Source organism: Misgurnus anguillicaudatus, chromosome 1 (assembly GCF_027580225.2).
Source record: "Misgurnus anguillicaudatus chromosome 1, ASM2758022v2, whole genome shotgun sequence".
NCBI lineage: Eukaryota > Metazoa > Chordata > Actinopteri > Cypriniformes > Cobitidae > Misgurnus > Misgurnus anguillicaudatus.
The window spans coordinates 30,195,669-30,222,092 of record NC_073337.2 but is presented as its reverse complement, the minus strand read 5'-3'; the positions used below and the strand labels follow the sequence as shown (position 1 = coordinate 30,222,092).

The following is a 26,424-nucleotide window of genomic DNA, read 5'->3' as shown; positions in this document are numbered from 1 at the left end:
TAAACATGCATGTAAACAAAGAATGAAAATGAGAAATTTGTCAGTGCAGCTTGTTCTTTTTGCTTCCTCAGCTTTTTACAGAAATTATCGTCTTACCATTACATTCAATCCTCTCTCTTCTCCTGTCTTGCTTACCTCATTAATATTCTGTTTCCTCCTGTACTCAAACAAATTCTCCCTCTTCATACACCTTTACTCTTCCTTACTATTTTCACTCATTTTTAAAAAACAGAGCATGATGTGTAAAGTATAAAGACAGTTTGTCTGAAAGGAACCTATTATATATTACAAACATACAAAATGATGAATCGTTTGCAGAAGAAAAGCTTTTGTTTACATCATATATGTGTGTACTGTGTATAATAATTATGTAGCTCATACACACACATGAATGTATAATTTGAAGAAACAAAATCTATTTATATTTTAAGTGTTTATATAATATAAAATACATATAAACATTTACATGTGTTTATACATTTTTATATTTATTAAATATAAACATACATGTGTGTGTATTTATATATAGATAATTATTATACACAATACACACATATGATGTAAAAAAAAAATTATTCTGCAAACGATTGGTCATAATTCATCATTTTGCAGCCCTAAACATATTAAAAAGTTATTCTAGAAAAGACATTCATTATTTTATGTTTTTGTAACATGGCAACTTTTCCTCACCATGCTCTGTTTTTTACAGTAAAAAGAAAAAAAGTGTTTTTATTTGCTCCCCTATAATCCACCCTGTTTTTTTAAAGTGGTGATCCTGTTTCGCACATAATTTTTCACACCAGTCCACGTACGTTCCTTCAAGGCTTCTAACTCTGCTTGAATGCATCTCTCGCAGTCTTGCTTACCAGGAACTTTGCATGTCTTTATGAACTTCATCATGTGTTTTTCAACAGCTTTTACCTCAACTTCTTCCCATTTTCTTTTCGGAGGTATTGATGAACCTATAAAGTGAAAAATCATATCCTTATTACAACTAAAGTCAATGGGATTTATTTATCAATCAAATGTAGAAACAACCACAGATACATGCGCAAACATAATCTTACAACAACACTCATGTGTGATTCATTAAACTTTCATGTGGCCAATTCCATCACACAAATGAATGGGTGTTGATAAATGTGGCGAATGAAAACTATAGTAATTTAAATAATATACCAATATAAATGAAGCCTAGCCCCTAGAGAATATGACATGAGGAAACATAACCTGGCCACACAGAGGAACATCTACATAGGATATTGAACTTTGACATTTCAAGTTCAAACAAAGTACCTTGAAAAGCAATATTCATGCAGTTGGGAGCCAGATCACTAAAAAGTAGAGCTGCAACTAACTACTATTTCTTCTGTCGACTAATCTAGCGATTATTTTTCCGATTAGTCGACTACTCTAACGATTATTTTTTTATTAATACAGTGTTCTTTTTTTGATTAGCTATTTAATCTGTTGGATAATCTGTTTTCTACTCTCTGTCTGATCTGACAGTCATTGTTTGTTTTATTGTATAGACCCCTTCAAGGTTTGTAAACATTGAATGACTATCGGGTGCGCGCGCAGCACGGGGTCGAACTGTTCATACCATTTAGGCTTTATAATTTAATCTAACAGTGCTGAAAAATGATGACTTACCTCAAATGAAGTGAGCACTACAAACACAAGCCTCTTTGATCTTTGCATTGTCCCAGTCTGCACGTTAATTGCTTGCAGAAGCAAATGCTGTATTTTTTGTTTTTGAGTTTCTGCATGAATCGCGAAAACTTAACGGAAGACCTGGTGCGATTTTCACAGCCCACGACGTAAGTAGGCATTTTTGACGATACCGAATAATACGCAACTCAATCTGCTGTAATGACTTTTCTGACCCCGACATGCGCATTGGGAACAGCCTGTGACGTGAACCGTGAAGGGGTCTATTTTCACAACTGAATGCTATTTTCACATATTATCTGTTCTGTTGTCAGACATATAGAGGCGTTTTCCCAGACAGGGATTAGACTAGTCCTAGACTAAAATAAATATAAGAGCTGTCCAAACTGAAAACATCTTCCACTGACATATCTTTAAATACATCAGTGCCCTTAGTTTGGCCTCAAAATGCACACAAGTAATGTTTTTAGTAAGGCATGTTTGTTTAAACTAATTATATTTCCTAATTAAACGAAGGTCTAGTCCTGGCTTAAACTAATCTCTGTCCAGGAAACCACCCCAAAGACTATTAAAATAGTGACAAAACATGACCCAATAACCTTGTGTTTAATCCTACTAAGTTACTAAAATCTTGATTTATAAACGCGACATCGCAGACAATTCGGCGCAAATTAAAAAAATTGCCATTACACAGAGTTACTACAGAAGACATGCGCAGGCATAGGAGAGAGAGAGCTCGTGCACAAGCACATAGAGAACCAGTGTGTGTGGGAAAACACTGCTAACCTTTCATGATAAACTCGAATCAGTCGTCTTCTCTGTCAGTAACATCTGACGTTTACGTGAAAATGCAAGTACACAGAAGAATCCGCACGGAAAACACAGCCAACTTTTAATTCTTTCACTCAGTGTCATGTATGAGAGGCGCTGTCTAGGGGCTTCACGCAGAGAAAGAGAGCGCACGTGCACAAGAGAGGCACCACTGAGCGCTCACAACAATAAATTAAGCCGTTTTAAATGAAAATAAAAATGTAAATGTTGCAACCATTGTTGATTTTGTGGCGCACACAAACAAATCAATGTATGGAAAACACTTCCAGGAGCAGAAGCAGCCTTTACCATAGATAAATGTAAACAGCGTGATGCGTCGACGCATTTTACGCATGTCGACGTATTTTCGGAGTCGACGTAATCGATGACGTCGACGCGTCGCTGCAGCACTACTAAAAAGAAATTGATATTACACCAAAACACCAACATTGTAATTTTTAGATATGTGACCGAACACGAAAAGTAGGGACACAAGTCTGGGGCAGATTCTTAATGTGTAGTATCTAAGCTTTCCAGCGATGTGTAACACATGGGAATCAGATAATATTTGGAGAAGTTGTGGCCATTTGAATGTAGGAACTCAAAAGACCTCAAAGCAGAGATATAGCCTGTTAAAGTTTGGATCATTTTCACCTCTGTTCTGCTGGGAGTGACAATAGGGCTCATTTACATCTCATTAAGCTAAGCCATACACCCTGTAAAGCCGTTTTGAGATACAGATGCTCTATCATCATATGTAGTTTTTTGTGACAGAAGTCTGGATGACAACAGACAAAAAATAAACAGGATTTTTTGTGTTTATCACAAGTCGAATCCAGTCTGTTTCAGACGTGTGAATCATCCAATGACCATTTTTGTCCACAAATGCCGTGAAATATAGAAATATATAGTCTATTGTTTACATCAGATTTCGAATGAAAGTCTGGTAATAGATTATAAATATACAATCTGATGACTATTTACGTCGTAACACTGTATATCACTGTATCGCTCGATCGTTCCTCCATCAGCCAATGACTTCATGGCAAATATTGATAGACAAAATACGTAGCCAATAACATAAAAGTCACACAAAGATCGTTGAATTCGTTTTGTGTGTTCGACTTCATATGGCGCTGCAAGAACTGACAGGCTGATGACGTCAAAGTACTGCGAGAGCGAGTCGAAATTAGACTACTCCGTAAGATTTCTTGAATAGCTCGAATAGCTATGAAACGAAGAAGACTCCTAACTGAGTATTTTTGGTAAAAACAACCATTTTAGTGAACGTAGGTTGGTTTGGGCTACAGTGGGGCTCATTTTCAAGAGGTTAAGTAGCCACGCTGAGGGCAGGGGCAATAACAAAAGAAACAAAAGCTGGCTTATCCTGCATGTAAATGCACACAGACTACGACGCCACCTACTGCATTCTAGAAACTGCGTAAAAAAAGCAGATATCAACCTCAAAATGTACCCTTTTAAATATACAAATACTGCTATCTCAAACATGTAGAGGCTACTTCGTGATCTCAACAGATTCTGCAAAAAATATAAAAATGCTTTTCTATCATTAGCTCAAAAGTTGTTTTGCCGACTTGTGTCACTGGTTTCCGTGACGGGGCACATATTACTGTTTTTAAGACTTGTATATACCCAATTTACCATATTACAGCTGTATAGTAAAATCCTTTTTATAATTAAGTATTCTGCATTGATGCATTAAAATATAACAATGTAAATAAAAATCATACTGTGTATGTGAATTTCATTGCAGGTTTTGCACATAACAGTGTAGGCAGAATTAGTGAACAAATGACAAAATCACATAATATATGTTTATCTATTTCTTCAAACTGACTGTACAACAAACTCAAATTTTGAAAAGCTCCTGTCTTGCTACTGTTGCCTATAGGTATTGTATTTAGTAATTCAGGGTTTGCCATTTCTTGCTGTTTGTGTAGTTTAAAGATTTTTTTACCTTGATCTTTCTGTGAAGCAGATGGTTGATCAGTCTCTGCTGGTACTGGTGATGTTGTCTGAGGTAGGTCACTACAATCCTCTTCATCACTTGACATTGTATCACCTTCGGCCTCGAGTTGCTCTATAACAATAAAAGGAATCAGTCAATGCATTTTTTGCAAAAGATGATGAAAGATAAATACAGATTTGCAAATTTGTAAAGCACAGACTCGCACAAAAATCTAATTTCATACATACCATTTGGGTCGATTTCAATTTCATCAAGTCTCTTTCCTTTAAAGCTGGACAGCGTTCCTTTCTCCATTGCCATTAAGACCTTACTCATTTTTGCCAGCTGCAATGTCCCCTCTGGTAACCGGTAATACTGTCTGTGGATCCTTATATCGTGACCGAGAAAATCAGCCAGTTGATCTGCTTCATTTTCATCAAGGTTGAGAATCTTTGACATGGTAGCTATGTGTTTCCTGAGCCTGGTTGAGGAAAGAGCTTCAGGATTCTTAATGCCACATTCACGAGCAGCTTTACTTATGCACTCTCCTCCTCTGTAGGCAGACATTGCACCAGATCTGGCAAACATAAAAGGATTCTCATTTGGGACACCACAAGCCTCACGTGTTTCAACAAGCAGCTCCATGGCAGAAACCAATGAAGGTTTGAGGAGGACAGGGACCTTTCTCCCTCGCTTACCACGGATCTCTACTCTGGTAAAGTGTTTACACAGCTTCCTCTCGAACTCAGAAAGACAGATGGCTATGTCTTCATGCAGCTCAGAAGAATCCCGGCTTTGAAAAGCTGACAAAAGCATCCGTGACACCTCACCTTCTCTTCGTCTATTGAACAGGATAACTTGGGAGAGTGTGACTTTGGCCAAAGCAGCATAGCTGTCTGCAGACGGGCAGTTTTTAAGTTTATTAAGGAATTTATCCCGTTTCTTTTCTAGATGTGCGTGCAGGACTTTGACATCCTGAGTGAAAGGAATGATCTGTGGTGCATTCCACTTGGCTTCCTTCAATGTAGTTATAGCACCAGCAGAAATGTATTCATTCCACCTCGCTTGGTGTACTTTTCTGAAGTCTCGAGCACACTCAGCACGCTCATGGTCTCCATACATCATCGCATTACTTTCAACAATGCTACAGATCTTTTTTAAAGAATGTCCAAGTTTGAGGGCTAAAGAGGGAATGCGGTAAGAGTTCTTCTCTTCGTCAAAGCCAGACACAACTTTCACAGCTGATATGACATGTTTGAAGTTTGCTGGTATCATGAAGTCCTCCATTGTTTTCAGTGGGGTTATCCTTCTTGCTTCAAGAAGAAGTCTGCCAACTTCTCTCATTTTCTGTCGGATGTAGTCATGTCTGGTCACATCAGATCCCATCCTGTTAAACATGTGCTCTCCCAGTTGCATGATGCATCTGTCACTATGAATCACCCTTGAAACTTCGTCATAGTTCATCAGGGAAAGTACTTTCTTGAAACCTTTACTCACCTCTAAGCCAACAGGTGTTTTTAGGGCACAAAGAGATCTTACTCTTTTTCTGCCCTGAGCATCATCATCCTTCGGTTTAAGTGGACAGTTTTTAATGTGTTTCCATAGGCTGAGCTTGTTGTAAAGGCCTTGACAGTGAATACAGTGGATAAATTCTTTGGGGTTTTTGCACTTTTTTTGGACGGTAGCAGGCAATCATCTCACCTTCCCCTTTTCTCACCACATCTGTGTTGTGGGCAAAGTTGCCCCTTTTTCTAAGAAGGTTTAACTGGACTCTTCGTTCTTTGGATCGTTTTGGGAAAGCTACAGCCTTTGCAACCTCTACTTCATTGCGATGTACAAACTCAAGGTGTCTTGCCATTTTTGCATATGGCTTAGAGCAATAAAGGCAATACTGTTTTTTGTTATATGACCTGCTCTTTTTTTGTGGTGATGGCATTGACTGAACCAAAGTCTTTTTGTCAGATGAGGTTTTGGTCTCTTCAGTTTGGCATTTCATCCTTTTTGATGACACTGCTGTCATACATTTGGCAGATGAACTACCTGCCTCTTCAGCTTTCCTTTTTGAAAGGGTTGATTTAGTATGTCTTAAACGTTTGTTGGGTCTAGGATCACTACATTCAAACTTATTGTTTGATCCATCTGAACTTCTTTCAGCCTTGCTTTGTCCAGAAGCACTTCCATCTGATTCATCTGAGCTGATCTGGGGTATGTAGTCAACATCACTGTAGTCCGTAACATCTGAATCACTGTAGGCACTCCCAGAATACTAAATGAGAAAAATGTTACACTTACTTAAATCATGCAAAATTATTTCTTTAACTAAATGTTTAAAAACTTGCTTAATGGGATAGACAACTGCCAGAATCCAACTGATTTTCAACAAGAGGAACTCATTTAAGCATATAAAGTGCATGGTTAATTACAAACCTGTCTTTTTCTTGATTGTTCTTTTTCCAGATGCACTCATTAAGGCAAACAAAACTAATGTACATAAAATTGTATATAATTATTAAATGTAAATAATAATAATTAAAAAAATAAAACACTTAAGAGTAAAAAACAGTTATTTCAACTAGATACATTTCAAACTGTAGCTCAGCAAATAAGGCCTTAGTAGATGGCACACTTGGCACGGTTTGATAATCACAAACAGAAACTCTGTACAATACAACTGTATCATAAAATCTTCTTGCACCATGACATAGATCAGTGTTTCCCAACCCTGGCCCTCGGGCACCCCCTCCCAGAAAGTTTTAGATGTCTCCTTGTTAAGCACACCTGATTTAACTCATCAGCTTGTTAGGGACACGTCTTTACCATTTTGGAAGGAGGTTGATGAGTCAAATCAGGTGTTTTAAATAAGGAGACATCTAAAACTTTCTGGAAGGGGGTGCCCGAGGACCAGGGTTGGGAAACACTGACATAGATGATAATAATATTAGGTCTGTGAATTCACATTAAACAGTTCTTACTAATCTCAATTACCCACCTCCATTAAAGATAGTGTCTCAGACACCTGTGATGAGGAAATCACAGGGGTGGAAGCAGCACAGGGCAAGGGTGTAGAGGGATGCACAGGAGAAGAGGACGATGATGTGGTCTTCACAGGTGATGAGGGCTGCACAGGAGAAGACGACGATGATGTGGTCATCACAGATGATGAGGGCTGCACAAGTGCAGAGGAAGATGATGTGGTCTTCACAGGTGATGAGGGCTGCACAAGGGCAGAGGAAGATGATGTGGTCATCACAGGTGATGAGGGCTGCACATGAGAAGAGGACCATGATGTGGTCTTCACAGGTGATGAGGGCTGCACAAGGGCAGAGGAAGATGATGTGGTCATCACAGGTGATGAGGGCTGCACATGAGAAGAGGACCATGATGTGGTCATCACAGGTGATGAGGGCTGCACATTAGAAGAGGACCATGATGTGGTCTTCACAGGTGATGAGGGCTGCACAGGAGAAGGAGAAGGGTATGAGGGAAATAAGGCTTCTACAGAGGTAGACATAGCACAGGGTGCCTAAGACGATGCATTAAATGTGTATGCTATAATACTGTCTGTAACTTTAAAAGTATAATTGAAAAAAAAATTAAAAATAAAAGCAGCATGGAAACTGTTCAACAACTATTAACACTTTAAATAATAAAGTCTTAATTGACTGAGGTGCTAATCAAGTAATGTGATGATCATATCCAAATATTACTCACCATGAAATATTCTTGTAATGGCTCTATGGCAGTCTTTTTCGTTTTAATTTGTGCTCTGTTAAAGCGCTCATGGCAATCTTTGAGTTTCTGAGGATATATGAAAAGGTATTTAACTTAAAATAAAAGTAAAATGTACATAATGTTAAAAGCTGTGACTTCAAAGACATTAGGCAAAACCAATTAAAAATATAGAAAACAAAAAGTAAATATAAAATATTGCTTAATTTCAAGTGCTCTGGTTTAGATTAAGAGCAAGCCAAATAAATTTAGTTTAGTAAACTAAATAAGGAAACCCATAAATCTGTTAGAAAAGATATAGCACATAAAGTAAGAAGGGTCTATGGGCCAGATTTACTAACAGCTTGTGCCAGCGCAAACCATCATTTTGTTGTTAAATAACGACCGTTGTGATTTACTAAAGACTTGAATGTCTTTAAAACACAAAATCGATTGTGGGGCCATTGTCATGTTTGAATAGAAAAGAGCTCTGCCCGAACTGCTGCTATAAAATTAGACGCACACAATTTTGGAAAATATCATTATATGCTGTAGCATTAAGATTTGTGCTCACAGAAATGAGTAGTTAAATGTGTTCACTAGAAGTTGCTGTCCCATACTTCTGTCCATATAGTGTAACTAGTTATCTGATGAAGTAAACGGCCTAAGATACTTTCTGCATGTATAGAATGGTTACCATTTTATTCTCTGATGTACTTGCTTTGCCTGACTGTTGTGGCTCAACTTGCTTATGTGGTTCATTGATGTACACCTTATACAAGGCAGATGAGGAAACAGGAGGAGCCTGATGGAACTGGAAGTCAGAAAAGAAGAGTTAGGGGGTACATTTTGTACTGTATTTGCTAAGCTTTTGTATGGTTTTGTTTTATACTGTGATGTATAAAAGACAGTGAGATGCAGTAATATAAGCTACACGTTCATCTGTCCTACAGTAACTTTAGCTGAGCCTACTTTTAAAAATGTCAGTTTTCCTCTGTTTAAAAAAAAAAACAAGAATACGTTTACTGAAAAAATGCATGATTTAGAAGTTGTGGCACTGTTTCACAGAGGATTAAATGCTTGTCCAATATGTCAAAAACCTCTCAAATTGCTAGTTTCCCACATGACTGTATAGAACCCGAATATAGATGTTTTGTGTACTTACCAATTTCTGCAAATCCAAACTGCTGACTGGGCTTTCATCACTGGATTCTGTTGATGATACCTAAATGAAAGATTTGAGAAATATGAGAACACAATCACATGGTATCAAATCAGCATAAGAGAAAAATGTAATCATGAAATATTTTTAAAGATTCTTAGGATATACTTGACAGTACCTTAGCTCGCCAAGGCCAATCTGAATCTCCATAACTGTAAGTGATTTCTTCCCCTGGTTGAATATCTCGTACAGCAAAAAGACACAGATGAGGTTTTTTGTTCACTTCAACAGTTCTTATTTTGCATGTAGGATTTCTGTGCTCATCATTTACAAGTCTTCCCAAAGACCCATCTTCCTTGGATGCATCCATGCTATAAATACATAAAAATAACACCAAGCATAAGAGACTGATTTGTAATCTTGTACAGCAGTTGTTTCCTTTATGCCTGTACCTCGTAAGAGTAACTTCTGTAAACATATCTTAACAACTACATGAAATCAAAATGAGTTTTTTGGGCTTTAAGGCATTTTACATCAGTGGGTCTGGTTATATGGTCTGCTCTACACATTTTGGGGCAGATTCCTGAACAGGGCTAAAGTCTATTCGCAGACTTGAATACAAGTTTGAATTGTCTGAACAGAAAACAGCTTTCACTGAGATATCTTAGAGAGCTCCTATTTCATTGCTAAAAAACAATATTATTTTGTGTATTTGGTATAATATAATGTGTTCATGTGGTTTATGGTTAAAAAACACATTATTTTCCACATAAGGTTTATTTTTGTATTTCCAGATTTCACTCTCTTCCTGAAACGCACGGATTTGAAAAGCTGTGTGCCTAATTGGTCAGCTAATCTGTATGTTGTGATTGGTCTGATTAGCTCTGTCAGCTGGAAACGTGAGACTTCTTACCATGATTGAAAGATTCAGTTACTAACAGGAGTTACAGGAGTTAACTTACAGGCTGAGTTCGAAGCAGGATGAATTATGATAATGTCGGTCTTGTCTACATCACCAATCCCCAGGAAGTAAACCTTTTGCCTACAATCCATGTGTTTGTTGTAATCCAAGAAAAGAGATTTACGTTGGAGACGATAACTCGCGTCATGGTTTACTTTGAGGTTTGTAACTTTTGCACATTGTTAACATGTACTAATACACACTTACACACCAAAGGAAATTTAAAAACAATAGGTGCTCTTTAACATATCAGTGCCACTGTTTTTATCACAAGATGCACAGCAATGTTTTTTTTTTGTAAAATGTCCTAATATTACTAAGCCCTAGTCCTGGATTAATCTAAACCCTGTATGGAAAACTGCCCCTTTGTGTCTGCTTTTTTACACACAATAAAAATCATCAGCTGGGTGCTGAGTGCGTCATACCAAATGTGCAGAGACGAGGATCACCAGGACCCAGGAGTTTTGGTGAACTAACCCTTAACCGCCCTATTACTTCAAGACAATAACTCTATACTCACCACCAATTTTTGCCATGCCACTGAAAATCAAACAAGAATGTGTTCTCAACGTCATTGTAGAGTTTAGATCGATCAAGGCTCTCCTCTGAAGTCAGAAGTTCACCTCTGTATTCAAGGACAAAATCACCTCTAAAAAATGCTTCAGTGGTGAAAACTCCACGTCCTAAAAAGAAAAAAATACCAGTAAGTTCTGATGTTCCTTTAAAGTTAATTATTATTTTCATGAGCTCTTATCCAAAAACAATAATAAAAATTACTAGATCTGAAGTTTTATCTGTGGTATCCAACAAATTTGGACATTGCCCTAGTTGGATCTTTCATTTTGTTGTTGTCGGCTGGATTAAAAGGAGTAAAACAATAAATTTTACCTTGATAATTTGTTATATAAGAGGTCATCATACTTAAATGAACATCACAAATTTGAAAACGTCCGTGCTATTGAAATATAACAGTTTTTTGCACCAAGCCAGGAAAATGGTCTATTCAGGAATGTGCTGAAATATGATGTCAGAGTAGAATTGAAACACCTCCCCAAACCCATATACAATGACCACTTTTGTAGCCCCGTCCACAGCTTTGCGTGACATGTGTGGGTCAGGGGTAAAGCAAACCATGCAGTGTCTCAACAATCAGTAAACATTAGGGGTGGCACGGTTCATGAAAAAAATCCGAATCGTTCAGTTCGGAGCGCGTGTGCGTCGCACGGTTCATGGCATGCGCAATAGCCTCGTGCCCTGTATGTGACCTTGCCTCAGATGGCGTGTTTCCCTTTCGCGAAAGAAAAGTTGACTGTTGTGGAGAGTGAGTGCTGCAGGTTATGTTACATGTAGAAATGGCAAGTGGGAGAGAAAAGGAAGTCTGCCCGGAGTTGGAGGATGTTACCTACAATGACAGTAGAAAAAAACAATAGATAGAACTGCAGTCTATGGGTTGAATTTGTTCGAACAGCCACAGGAGACCGCCTTCTCTCCGCCCATTTATCTAAGCTAAGGTACTGAACGTCTTTTCTGACTTCTGCCGCGAAAACACAGTGAACGTGCGCTATTTTTAGCCTTTTATTGATAAAACTAAAGCGGCTGATTTCCGCGTAGTTTCATTTTGCTAGCGTAGGAAAGTTGCGCGATCTTATTTCATAAATTGCCTCTTAAAGTAACCAGGACAGAAGTGGTCAAAAGTGGAAAAAAGAGACGGATTTAAATATTACAGGTGTAAACGTTGTGTTTCTCTCTCGTCCACATATACTCTCTGCAGTATTTAAGCAGCCTCTCGGTGATAAATCTAAGAGCTACACTGAAGTTGGCAGTTTGATAAATGCAAGTTATCTTTGTGTGCTAAAAAGGCACATAAGATGGATATACACATTCTCCTTTTTTGCCAAAAAAAGAGAGGGTCCCAATAATGTGCTTAAAGTCAAATTCAGTTTGTGCATGATTACATGATATAACTTTTTTAATAATGTATCCTAAATTATGGATAATTACTACATTAATAAGATAATACATTTCTGGAGTGTTCAAAATTAAAAGTAAAAATAACAACAAGAACCGTACAGAACCGAGAACTGTGGCCATTAAACCGTGATACGAACCGAACCGAGGGTTTTGTGAACCGTGCCACCCCTAGTAAACATGTCTTTAAAGATTGCCAAATGTAACCAAAATGACTTTTGAAAACATGTTTCCTTTTATTTTGACGTGGTGATCTGTTATAAGTACCCAACAAAGTGTTCGGTTGTGGAAGAACCGTCTATGGGAAGAACACAGACGCTGTTTAACGGAGGCTTGGAACATAACATTAGGAATGCGTGGTTAAAGTTTGTTTTTGAAGAAGTTCCAGCTCGGGTGGGGAGTGTTTGTTTACTATGTGTACCACGGATTCATTTGTAAAGAAGCCATGAGTCGGTGCTGGATTTGCAGAGAAACTGTGATTAAAAGCACCAGTAATATTGCATCTGGCAGGAATGACACAACAGTATACACAGTGAGAAATACATTTTACTTTAAGTTACTACGCGTCACTACTGTTTAGTAAAAGATCGCTTGATATGTCCTGTTGTAACATCAGTGTCTAAACACGTATATTTTACTGTTTTAATTTACTAAAAAAATTAAACCATTAATAAAGGTGCAACACTTAACAATATGACTGTAATATAACGATAGAAATATACAAAGTTAGTTATAAGGAAGGACTTACCAGCCCTAATTTAGATTCTGATGCCTGCTTACTGTGTTGTATACGGTAATTTAGGCAAGTCGCGTTTGTAAGGTCCAACACTCAACAAAGCTTTTTTATCATATAACTGTGGTATGTAACGTTACGTGTATGTAAGAGCAACCTCACAAGCACAATAGAAATATACAAAGTTAGTGATAAGGACTTATCAGCCGTGGTTTAGATTCTGATGCGTGCTTACTTGTGTTGTTTATGGTAATTTAGTCACGTTGAGTTTAGTTTATACTTTACTATACGTATTATCATTTATGGGTATCATCTTTAGCACCCAGAATCTTTTGTGGCTCAAACATATTTGTGTTCGGCTGCTATTTTTACACATCAATGTTTTTAAAACATTTCCCCACATGTAATGACGGGGATCATAGCAGTGGGCGTTTACGTCCAGGTCTTCACTGCGGCCAGCCCCTTCAAACGAACCATTATCCAGAGAGCAACTAATCCATGTTACAAAATAACCTATTACTTATTGCCTTTGATGTTTTTGAATGGAAAAACCACGCGAACATCATAAGTAGATATCAGACAACAGTAGTAAAACAATAAAATCGACAGATTCATTGCCCCTTTAAGTCAGCAGGATCTATCACAAGAGTCCATGTAGAGTGCACGTGACACAATTTCCATCATGCATTCACTGACGGATTTTGAAGTAGGTAGCCCAGGCGATGTGTTGCATTTTGTCGCAATGCGCATGCATCAAAAGTCTGTATGCACATACAAATAAACTATGCTTTGCAACTTACATTTGCGTACATGAAAGAAAACCGTCTATACTACAGAATTTATCTTACCTTTATATTTGCTGATAACTTGCTCATAAAGCTCAGGCTTGTCTGTTTTGCAAGTAATGTGATGCTCAGCATCCTGTTGAGGTCTTTTTCGTTTTTTCTGCCTTGGTATACCCAGCATCATGGCGACTGCAGTGACATGCAATGACTGAAAATAATTAAATTAATCAATCGATTAATCAACCATAATATTAAGGTTGCTAAAATTGTTTACCCAAATAGCCAACAAATGGTATAACATATGTATCTAACTTATGTTTATGCATGTATACTTTTGTAAATATACATATAGCTTAGATATACACACACACATACATACATACATACATACACAACTGTAGTTAACTTAGATATACATACACAACTTAAAATCTTTAAAGATATCTGTGGCTATTCGTGCCACTGTGCATGATAAGAAAATCGCATGATTGAAACTTAGATTAAACAATAAGAATTAATTACTAATTACCCAATCTATTACTGCTATTTCACATAATTTTACTAAGCACTTAGTCGTTTATGGACAACATTAATAGATCAGTAAAGTAAGTTAAGTTACTCTGAAACCGAATGTTTGTTTACTGACCAATGCCAATATCATTATAGGCTACTCAGGAAGATAATATTTTTGACCACAAACCGTCAAATAAGATAAAATATTTCACAAATCGTATGTTAATCCTGCTTATCTTTGATATTTTGCAAAAATATGTTATTATACATAGGACTGAACTCACCTTTCCTCCTATAATGAGCGCGTGTAGTCTGCTTCGCGGGAAATTGGGGCTAACAGCGGTGATGTCATTATCACGTGTCTGCATTTCCAGGGAAACGAATCCACTGCTGCTGACTTGCGTAGTAAAAGTGTCGTTGATAGGAAGGCCGAAAGGATGTCACGTTGAAATATCGCGTGAGCGATTCGAGCACGTATTGATAAAGTTTGATCTCGCGGTACTGTGATGTCATATCCTGTTCGATCTGCGCAGCGCTGTATGAACACAGCTTAGTGTTTTTGCTGTTACGCTACAGACAAGGGGATCAGCACAGCACCTCGTGCTACTGTCCAAAACAACTGCTATTTACAGAGAGATTCCTCTAAATGTTGACAAATCCACATGGAAATTAATTGATGGAATGTACTTTTAAAAACATTTAATACATACAACAAAACAGCTTAATGAAAGCTCTGTTTCTTGAGAACATTTACTGCTCCACCTACAATATCTTATTGGACTGTCTTTTTTATTACCTAATAAAAATTAAACATGCAACAAAGCTTTTTTAAACAAGTAAAAAATATAATATAATAACTTTTGACCCAAATTGAACACAGCTGAAACAGAAGGTGTTCAGGGTTGTTTGATAATTACAGACAGGTGTATGAGCAGGGTTTTAGACACCTGACCTAGGGTTTAGGAATACACAATGTGTAACTTCAGATTATGAATACCCAGGGTTATCTCTTAACCCCTGGTTAAGCACGAACAGTGTGACACGTGAAACAGATAACCCAGGATTCCGTTAACCCGGGGTTTAGAATAACCTGGTGTTAACTTTTCCAGTGTGAAAAGCATGTTTATATGTTGATAACCTCAAATGACACTAAATCTCCTGTTAATTTCTTCTGGTTGTGTAGTTAGCAGTTTGATGTGCTGCTCTGATGTGGAGCATCAGTGGCTAAAACAAGTGGGTTTCAATGTTTACATGCACAACAATATTCAAATAAAACAACTGCAAAACTAAGATGTAAACAGTGGTTTTTAATTACTCTTATTTGGCTAAAGTCATAATCAAAGTAAACACAAATCAAATTCATATTCATATTTTAGCTTCATTATCAAAGTGCATCATGACCTACACACTTCAATCACAATACTAACGTTGTGTGGGAGTTTTGTGACAGGACACATATACACACACAGTGGTCAACCGTTTGGCTGTAAACAGATGGCTTCAAGCAGGAAAGGCCCTCTAGCTAGGTTTCCAACTGTCCCGTATTAGTCGGCATGTCCGTATTTTGGGTCTCATTGATTTTAGTACTGTATGTGACCTCCCATGTCTTGTTTTTGACTGCTACGTTGATCTAAACAGTGACTGATACAACAGGCTTGCTCGACTTCTTGTGGCTCCACAACAACTGAGAAGCAGATGACGACAAAATCCAACAAGAGTGATTTGAGAATTCAGACAAAGTGGACTGCTATCGAAATGCTCTCGCGGTACTTTGATTTCATCCGCCTGTCTGTTCATGCGGCACCGCATGAAGTCAAACAAGTAGCAAGCAGTGCTGAACACTTGAGAATAATCTCAAACACAATCAGTATACGCTAAAGGGGGTCATATAATATGATATCATGTTATCCTTTTATTATTTGTGCAAAGATCTTCATAATTAAAATGCTCAGTCTCAATTACAAAGAGATCACTGATCCAGACCTGCGTAATAAATCGATCTTAAAGGCCCCAACAAAACATTTCCAACTTTGCTTGGACATTCTCACACTTCTAATTCACATCCTGTGTGTTTTAATTAAAGTATTTGAAGTTGACTCTGCAAAACTACAGCTCACAGAATCATTGAATCTATGTTAGTTTTAGTTTGTCACATGTAAGATGAACATGAAGGGGATAACGTTTAATTACCCTTAGTGCAGAAGTAACAACTGTTTTGTCTTCCCTGCTGAAAAAAACAGCATACCAGCAAGACCAGCATATGTTGTGTTTTGGTGCTGGTCTGCTAGTGAACACCAGCTAAACCAGCATCAAACCAGCATCAGCACCAGCATTAGCACCAGCTAAACCAGCACCAAACCAGCATTAGCACCAGCTAAACCAGCATTAGCACCAGCATCCCATGCTGGTCATACCAGCATATGCTGTGTTTTGGTGCTGGTATGCTGTGACCACCAGCTAAACCAGCATAGACCAGCATAATTCCCCTGCTGGTCCATGCTGGTTTGATGCTGTTTTTTTTCAGCAGCGTTATACGGTAATGGTTCAATTTAAGGACTGTGTTAAAAGTACCTGCTGTACCAACAAACTGTTAATAAACCCATTGTATGTTGCCAAGGCATAAGAGTTATTATACAATTTTAATTAAGGGATTAGCTATCATTTGGACAAAATAGGCTACACTGTATACAAACAAAACCATGCCTGCACTGCTGCAGCAGACCACCTTTTGTCCTGTATTTGGTGAGGGTGACAAAGTTAGCAACCCTACATCTAACACATATAACAAATAATTAACTGCACTTTAAGCTTTCGTAATATTTAAAATAAAAAAATAATATAGTATCACAACAACGATGAACTTTATGTTGTTCAGGAGTAACATGGGGATGTAATAATGTCTGCGATTAATGGATTTATTCTATAACATGTAAAATGGGAACATGAAAGCATTAAAAGCATTTTATGTAAACACCTTAATTTGAATACTGTATTATTTAGAATAAGGTCAGTAATTAGATTACTACTGTCCATGTAAACATAATCACTGCTGACCCTGCTAACTTTACTTCAGTGGACTGCACCTTTTAAATTAAATGATAAAGTTCTCTAAACAAACAGCTTATATGACTTTATTTCTGAATGAGAATTGTATTGTAAAGTCTGATGTGCTACTGTGATGTCGGGGGAAGGGCGTTTAGACATGTGAGGCCTGAAATCACTGACTGACAAACTGCTAACTTTACTTCAGAGGACTGCACCTTTTAAATTAAATGATCAAGTTCTCTAAACAAACAGCTTATATGACTTAATTTCTGAATGAGAATTGTATATGTGTTGTAAAGTCTGATGTGCTACTGTGATGTCGGGGGAAGGGCGTTTAGACATGTGAGGCCTGAAATCACTGACTGACAAACTGCTAACTTTACTTCAGAGGACTGCACCTTTTAAATTAAATGATACAGTTCTCTAAACAAACAGCTTATATGACTTTATTTCTGAATGAGAATTGTATATGTGTTGTAAAGTCTGATGTGCTACTGTGATGTCGGGGGAAGGGTGTTTAGACATGTGAGGCCTGAAATCACTGACTGACAAACTGCTAACTTTACTTCAGTGGACTGCACCTTTTAAATTAAATGATACAGTTCTCTAAACAAACAGCTGGCTTATATGACTTTATTTCTGAATGAGAATTGTTGTAAAGTCTGATGTGCTACTGTGATGTCGGGGGAAGGGCGCTTACTTACTTACTTACTTACTTTATACTTTATTGTCCCCAAAGGGGAATTTTGTTTTGGACTCTGTCCATTCCGTAACTTTACAAGAACAATACAGAAGACATTTTTACACACACAAATACACGAGTGATACATTGCACTATCCATAAGGCCTTTAAAATACACGATTGGCACACTGCACACTCCATAGTACCTCTAAAATCCACACTAATATATTGCATTAAACTAATAAGTTACACACTTTAAAAACAAGATAAGAAATACACATAAATACCCGTTGGCATATTGCACATTTCATAGTACCCATAGAATACAATTATATTGCACACTCCATACGACCTACAAATACACAATTGACATATTTCACATTCCTCATGGCCTATAATCGCTTAACTGACATCACAAACCTCAACAACCTACATTTTGCACCCCCCGATAAAACAAACAGATTGCATTTCACACACCTACATATTAGAGTTAATGAGCTTAATAGACATGGGCAAAAAAGAATTTTTATAGCGGTTTAACCTACATCTTGACATGCTTAGACATGTGAGGCCTGAAATCACTGACTGACAAACTGCTAACTTTACTTCAGTGGACTGCACCTTTTAAATTAAATGATACAGTTCTCTAAACAAACAGCTGGCTTATATGACTTTATTTCTGAATGAGAATTGTTGTAAAGTCTGATGTGCTACTGTGATGTCGGGGGAAGGGCGTTTAGACATGTGAGGCCTGAAATCACTGACTGACAAACTGCTAACTTTACTTCAGTGGACTGCACCTTTTAAATTAAATGATACAGTTCTCTAAACAAACAGCTGGCTTATATGACTTTATTTCTGAATGAGAATTGTATTGTAAAGTCTGATGTGCTACTGTGATGTCGGGGGAAGGGCGTTTAGACATGTGAGGCCTGAAATCACTGACTGACAAACTGCTAACTTTACTTCAGAGGACTGCACCTTTTAAATTAAATTATACAGTTCTCTAAACAAACAGCTTATATGACTTTATTTCTGAATGAGAATTGTATATGTGTTGTAAAGTCTGATGTGCTACTGTGATGTCGGGGGAAGGGCGTTTAGACATGTGAGGCCTGAAATCACTGACTGACAAACTTCTAACTTTACATCAGTGGACTGCACCTTTTAAATTAAATGATACAGTTCTCTAAACAAACAGCTTATATGACTTTATTTCTGAATGAGAATTGTAGTGTTGTAAAGTCTGATGTGCTACTGTGATGTCGGGGGAAGGGCGTTTAGACATGTGAGGCCTGAAATCACTGACTGACAAACTGCTAACTTTACTTCAGTGGACTGCACCTTTTAAATTAAATGATACAGTTCTCTAAACAAACAGCTTATATGACTTTATTTCTGAATGAGAATTGTATATGTGTTGTAAAGTCTGATGTGCTACTGTGATGTCGGGGGAAGGGCGTTTAGACATGTGAGGCCTGAAATCACTGACTGACAAACTGCTAACTTTACTTCAGTGGACTGCACCTTTTAAATTAAATGATACAGTTCTCTAAACAAACAGCTTATATTACTTTATTTCTGAATGAGAATTGTATATGTGTTGTAAAGTCTGATGTGCTACTGTGATGTCGGGGGAAGGGCGTTTAGACATGTGAGGCCTGAAATCACTGACTGACAAACTGCTAACTTTACATCAGTGGACTGCACCTTTTAAATTAAATGATACAGTTCTCTAAACAAACAGCTGGCTTATATGACTTTATTTCTGAATGAGAATTGTAGTGTTGTAAAGTCTGATGTGCTACTGTGATGTCGGGGGAAGGGCGCTTAGACATGTGAGGCCTGAAATCACTGACTGACAAACTGCTAACTTTACTTCAGAGGACTGCACCTTTTAAATTAAATGATACAGTTCTCTAAACAAACAGCTTATATGACTTTATTTCTGAATGAGAATTGTATATGTGTTGTAAAGTCTGATGTGCTACTGTGATGTCGGGGGAAGGGCGCTTAGACATGTGAGGCCTGAAATCACTGACTGACAAACTGCTAACTTTACTTCAGAGGACTGCACCTTTTAAATTAAATGATAAAGTTCTCTAACAAACAGCTTATATGACTTTATTTCTGAATGAGAATTGTATATGTGTTGTAAAGTCTGATGTGCTACTGTGATGTCGGGGGAAGGGCGTTTAGACATGTGAGGCCTGAAATCACTGACTGACAAACTACTAACTTTACTTCAGAGGACTGCACCTTTTAAATTAAATGATACAGTTCTCTAACAAACAGCTTATATGACTTTATTTCTGAATGAGAATTGTATATGTGTTGTAAAGTCTGATGTGCTACTGTGATGTCGGGGGAAGGGCGTTTAGACATGTGAGGCCTGAAATCACTAACTGACAAACTGCTAACTTTACTTCAGTGGACTGCACCTTTTAAATTAAATGACACAGTTCTCTAAACAAACAGCTTATATGACTTTATTTCTGAATGAGAATTGTATATGTGTTGTAAAGTCTGATGTGCTACTGTGATGTCGGGGGACGGGCGTTTAGACATGTGAGGCCTGAAATCACTGACTGACAAACTGCTAACTTTACTTCAGTGGACTGCACCTTTTAAATTAAATGATACAGTTCTCTAAACAAACAGCTTATATGACTTTATTTCTGAATGAGAATTGTATATGTGTTGTAAAGTCTGATGTGCTACTGTGATGTCGGGGGAAGGGCGTTTAGACATGTGAGGCCTGAAATCACTGACTGACAAACTGCTAACTTTACATCAGTGGACTGCACCTTTTAAATTAAATGATACAGTTCTCTAAACAAACAGCTCATATGACTTAATTTCTGAATGAGAATTGTATATGTGTTGTAAAGTCTGATGTGCTACTGTGATGTCGGGGGAAGGGCATTTAGACATGTGAGGCTAACTTTACTTCAGAGGACTGCACCTTTTAAATTAAATGATCAAGTTCTCTAACAAACAGCTTATATGACTTTATTTCTGAATGAGAATTGTATATGTGTTGTAAAGTCTGATGTGACATGTGGTGGAAAGCATGAAATCACTGACTGACAAACTGCTAACCTTACTTCTTTGAATTCCAGCTATATAATTATAAAAATCATATAAACTTCATCTTGATTTGTGATTGTTTTTAGAGCTTTTAGTTAATAAACTGAAAATACACATTTATTCTTATTCTAGAAACTGAATATAATAATTAATGATGAAATATGGCATGAGGATTGTTTATATTATAAATCACTATCTGATGCCATGAGGTGATGTTTGCTGTGCTTACTGTGTGGAGTGGGGATTGGGCTACAGTCTGCTTAGCCATCTGAATTAAACAGAATGGTCAGAGATCGATTTTCAAACTAAACATAAAGAAGGAAAAAATATTCAAACCAATCAAACTGCAACAAAAAGCACACAATTCCTCATGTTTTAACATATTTTCCTTACGAAAATTAACCATGGTTTTATTGTGTTAAAAGTGTATTAATCATGTTTTTTGGGGTAATGATTACTATCAGCAAAAGCATGGTTTTACTACACTAACCAATTATAGTTTTTGGTTATCAACAACCATGGTTATTTTGTGGTTACCATGGTTTACTATTTGTTTTTGTTTAACTGTAGTAAAACCATGGTTAATTTTCGTAAGCGTTGTGTCATATATATTTAATTAAATAAACAAAAACATTGTAATGACACCTACTGCATTAAATGTAAACATACCACTTTACTTTTAGAAAGAAATGTTTCCTTTAAAGCCTAATGTCCGTCTCCGCTGTATTAAACTGTTCCTGCACCATTAATAAACAACTGTTATCGATTTTATACAGCGCTGCGCATATTGGTCCGGCTATGAAATCAAACTACCGCGAGCACAGACGGTTGAGTGTGCTTTTGAATCGCTTTCGCAAAACTGTGATGTCACAAACCGATCGATCTGCGCAGCACAAACAGACGTGCTGCCTGCATTACTGTACCGCGGGTCCTGTCAGTCACTCGATGAGTGAGTCGAGGGAGAGGCTGCACGGGTCATCTTTACACAGACGCGACAGAGAAACCGAGTATACGATGCAAAGTTGAGAAACACATCATAAGAGATCCTGATTCTTAATACAGGTTAGTCTGTTTTAAATTGATAGGGTTTATTTTAAACAACTGTAAATAATGTGTCAATTCTTTCATATAATATCTTCCGCAATCTCTACTGATCGCGTATTTGGCCTCTGATTGGTCAGATTATCATTATATTTAAAATGTGCAGTTCATTTAATGGCCGATTGGGGCGATATGGGGCCCTAATCTTCCTGGCCTGTGATTGGTCAGAATCTCCCGAGTGTGTATCTTTCAGGAAGTGCAGTTCTCCTAGAGGGCGCTGCATTATACACAAATTAGTGGGGGGGCATACACACTTTGAGTACACAAATCATGTAAAAGTGCATTTTTGGGACAAGTGAGATTTTAAGTTAGGACACCATTTTAGGACATGCTGAATGCCATTATATAGTCAAACAAATGAGGACATCAAAAAAGTCCTAAATTGTCAAGGTGGTCCTCAGTTTACTGGTGTGTACTCTGGTGAATGTCCCCAAAAGTGACATAAGTAAGTGCACACACACACACACACACACACACACACACAGCAACTATCACTGCAACACCCCAACAATCAATCACTTCCTGCCAGCTGCGGGAATCGAATCACTAACCTCTGGGTTACACACAAGTCTGACTCTCTAACCACTAGGCCACAATGCTTGGACAAAACAAATCTGTGAATCCCGGTCACTTTTACATCCAATCTGTGTGAGCTTTCTACCTTTATTTAGGCTTATTGATGCCATTACGTTCTTGATGAAATTTTATATTGTATATTCATTATACCATGTTTATGGCAGTATAAAATGCTGTGTAGGAAGTGTCATGGTCTTGCCAGACATTTGTGCTAGATTCAGGTCTGAGTTCATATGGCAAGACCATGGCAGTACTGTGTTCTGTGTAGGGACACGTGGAGTCATATTGTGTGTGGCTTCCATGTGTTCCCAGTGTCTTGTCACTGTCATGGTCTTGTCAGACCTCTGTGTTAGATTCAGGTCTGATTTCATAGGGCAAGATCATGGCAGTACTGTGTTTTGTGTGGGGACATGTGGAGTATCATTGTATGCTTTGGCCACATGTTCCCAGTGTCTTGTCACTTTTACCCTACTCCCTTATGTGCTCTCATCCTTATTATGTAATGATTTGCACCTGTTCCCCATTTTAGTTCTTGTCTTTATTATGCCCTCTCGTTCTCTGTCTTGTGCTCATATGTTCGTCTACATTCACTGCCTTAGTTCACGTCATTCCGTGTTGCCTGAATCGAGTTCATAGAGTCTTTTGTTATTTAGTATTCAGTGTTGTTTCTTTGTTTTGTTATCTACTTCGTCATTTATTACCTGTTTTACCCCCTCGTGGGTTTTTGTGTTGTGTGGTTTAAATAAACCTTCAGTTTATTTTTACATTTGTCTGCGTTTGGGTTCTCTTCGTCAAACCTACCGTGACAGGAAGTGTCCTAAATTTGATCCTACAATCATTTCTATAGTATTTGTTAGAATTTACAGGTAAGATGACGTTCTACTCTTGGGCAAACATTTTCCAGACATGTGTGCTGTCCTGCTATAACAAAATGAGTTTGCCGTTCCCCCAAAATTATGACCATAGTATGAGCTCACTGTGAGTGTACCGTGACCTCACATTATGACCATAGGATGAGCTCAACTTAAAATACACTTAGGTGTTAGATCTCATTTGTAACTGTGAAGGTTTTTTTTTAATTTGTGTACATTCACAATAAAAACAAATCTGTGGGTTTTGTCAAATAAAGAAAATAGCAGGGTGTGCATTCAGATACCCCTGTCTCCACCAGCTGTCTCTCAAAACATGTTAAAAAAAATCTATTGAAACTTCAAGAAATCTCGTCACACAAACATGATACACATATCCAATGAAAGCATGAAATCTCTACTTTTAAACAAACTAATTAATCGAAAACAATATTGCCTGTTTATATAATCTGTGTTAAAGTAGAAAGAGGTACCTGGGTGACTTAATTATCTGATTTCTTATTTGATTTAAAGACTTTACTGCCTGTTTGGATGATAAACTTTATACACACGTGAGTAAGATCTTCAATTATGTCTGGACAATGAGGGAAAGTAAAGAAGCGTTCATCTTAGTTAGATACTTTATTTATCCCAGTGGGAAACTTTACAGATCAATGGAAGATTGACTGGAGGAAGAAAATATTCCTGAAGTAAGCCATTTATTTTCATTTATAGTTGCTGTCATGTAATATTCTTATTACACATCACGCGGGTAAGTTACATGCGTTCGCGTATGTATTGTTTACAAATGAGGACAAGTTACTCCTGTGGCGTGTAATTATGTTGTGCAGTTTAGACTCGGTAGTTACATTCGCTATAATGTTATCTTGATAGTAAGGATGCACTACAGGATATTTTAAGTGTGTGCTGTAATATGATTCCATACATTGCATTATTGTTTGCATGTGATGCGATGCCAGTTACTTCCAAGCATTAAACGCTGCATAGTCTTGCTCTTTTCCGCGCTCCATGTTGTCTTTTCACGTTCAACACTACACTGACTGACGGCGCGGCGCCCGTACGTCATTGTCTCTCGACTCGTGTCACGACACGAGAGAATCTCACGAAACAAAATCAAGATTATAAAATAACGCAGTAACGTAGCCTGCTTACGGGGAAGTAACAGTAATCTAGTTATTATCTATTGATTCTAAAGAGAAGAATCAAAGGAATCTATAAACTCATCTGATTCACTTAAGATCCATAAATAAATCTCATTAAACTCTGACATAAACTCATACATTTTTTATTAAAAACATTTTCACACATGAAACAGAAAAGTGAGATCTGATGAATAAATATCATGAACCCACTCCCAAAATATAACTTAATGCATTAATAACTGTTAAATTATTATGTATTATGAAAGAAACATAAGAACATGTATTGTATCAGGAGATTAGAAAATATTTGTTTTGTATGCATAAAATGATTCAGAAATAAAACAATGTTGTATTTTATTTTTGGGTGAACTATCCCTTTAAAGTGCCCTATTTTCACACACTAAATAATATACCAATACTTATTTTTTAGTACTTAAGATAATCTTAAAAACATAGATGTCCTAATTGGTGTTATTTTGAGAGGCATGAATATAAACTGAAATGCATTTAACATACTATCTTGCATTATAAAAATTTACACACGGGTCATTCTACAGAAAAGGTGGAATTTGGGTGATGGAAATTTGCTTAAATAAACTTCTTTCAACATACCCAAAAATTCTTTAATAGCATTAATTAGCTTGTCAAATCTATGAATCCGCAAAACGGGGAGCTTAATCTATTTTTAACTTTTTAATACATTAATACATAATACAGAATCCATGAGTCAATTATTTGTCATTGGTGTTACCTGTGATTTAAACAACATTATTGTTGAAACTAAATATTTTTTCCCATTACAGCTTGTGTATTTAGTTAAAGGTTGAGTAGAGGAATGATAACAGCAAGAAATATAATTGATTATTAATATTTGTTTAATTAAATTCTTCATCTTTACCCAGCATTATATGAAATTATTTGATTCTCAGTTTGACAACAACAAAATATTACTAGAAAGTACAAGAAAATACATTCATAACACCAAAACTTGGTTTAACACCAATGACACAATGTAACACCAATGACAAAATGTAACACAAATGACAAAATTAGAATATAATAATAGATAATGAATATGATAAAACTTATAAACTTTCATAAAATTTTCCATCTTGTTTTGTTTTTATGCTTTTATTTTTGTCAGTTAAAGGAATAGTGCTTAGGAAGTACTCATTAGAGAAGTAACACTAATGACGGTAACATCAATGATTGTAACACCAATGACAATTTACAGAAAAAACTAATATTTTAACAAAATGGCTGCTATTAACCATGTGCTATTTCATCAGAGATGTAACAATCACATACTTATTCAGTATAATGTATTTTTATGTAAAGATCTTAACACTCCCAGCTATAAAAAAGAGTAACACTAATGACATCCAAAAAATCTTATCTCAAAATTCTTAGATATATTATGATATTTTAGACAAATAAGGTAAGACATCTCACAAACCTTTTGCCTTCCTCCACTGCACTTCTTTCACTGACCTGTCGACCCATGAAAAACTTCAAAGAGCTGATGCATTGTTTCAAAATAAAAGTGCTTTGGGTAGGGTAACACCAATGACATAAATTTTGGGGACAAATATTTATTTGATATTATTCATATTAATAGTATATTTTTACCATTTCAAGG

The 26,424-nt window shown here is 36.9% G+C and overlaps 2 protein-coding genes and 1 pseudogene across 3 annotated transcripts; all 3 read right to left on the bottom strand.

Annotated features, from left to right (window-relative positions):
* The window catches only part of LOC129431932 (uncharacterized), a 496,207-nt pseudogene that overhangs the window by 218,887 nt on the left and 250,896 nt on the right, over positions 1-26,424 (bottom strand).
* LOC141365278 (uncharacterized) lies at positions 71-6,058 on the bottom strand. Of its 2 annotated transcripts, XM_073869462.1 has the most exons (3): positions 4,699-6,058; positions 4,460-4,582; positions 71-962 (listed from the first exon to the last, which is right to left on the bottom strand). In XM_073869462.1, the coding sequence occupies exons 1-3, from the start codon at positions 5,912-5,914 to the stop codon at positions 742-744; spliced, it is 1,560 nt and encodes a 519-aa protein (XP_073725563.1). In that variant the 5' UTR covers positions 5,915-6,058; the 3' UTR covers positions 71-741. The 2 variants fall into 2 exon arrangements, with proteins under 2 accessions (XP_073725563.1, XP_073725560.1); XM_073869459.1 differs by lacking the exon at positions 71-962 and having other exon boundaries at positions 3,780-4,582.
* Positions 6,039-17,347, bottom strand: LOC129453496 (uncharacterized). The gene is made up of 9 exons (XM_073869451.1): positions 14,565-17,347; positions 13,831-13,975; positions 10,802-10,964; positions 9,499-9,691; positions 9,324-9,383; positions 8,856-8,972; positions 8,162-8,248; positions 7,440-7,904; positions 6,039-6,716 (listed from the first exon to the last, which is right to left on the bottom strand). The coding sequence occupies exons 1-9, from the start codon at positions 14,646-14,648 to the stop codon at positions 6,039-6,041; spliced, it is 1,992 nt and encodes a 663-aa protein (XP_073725552.1). The 5' UTR covers positions 14,649-17,347.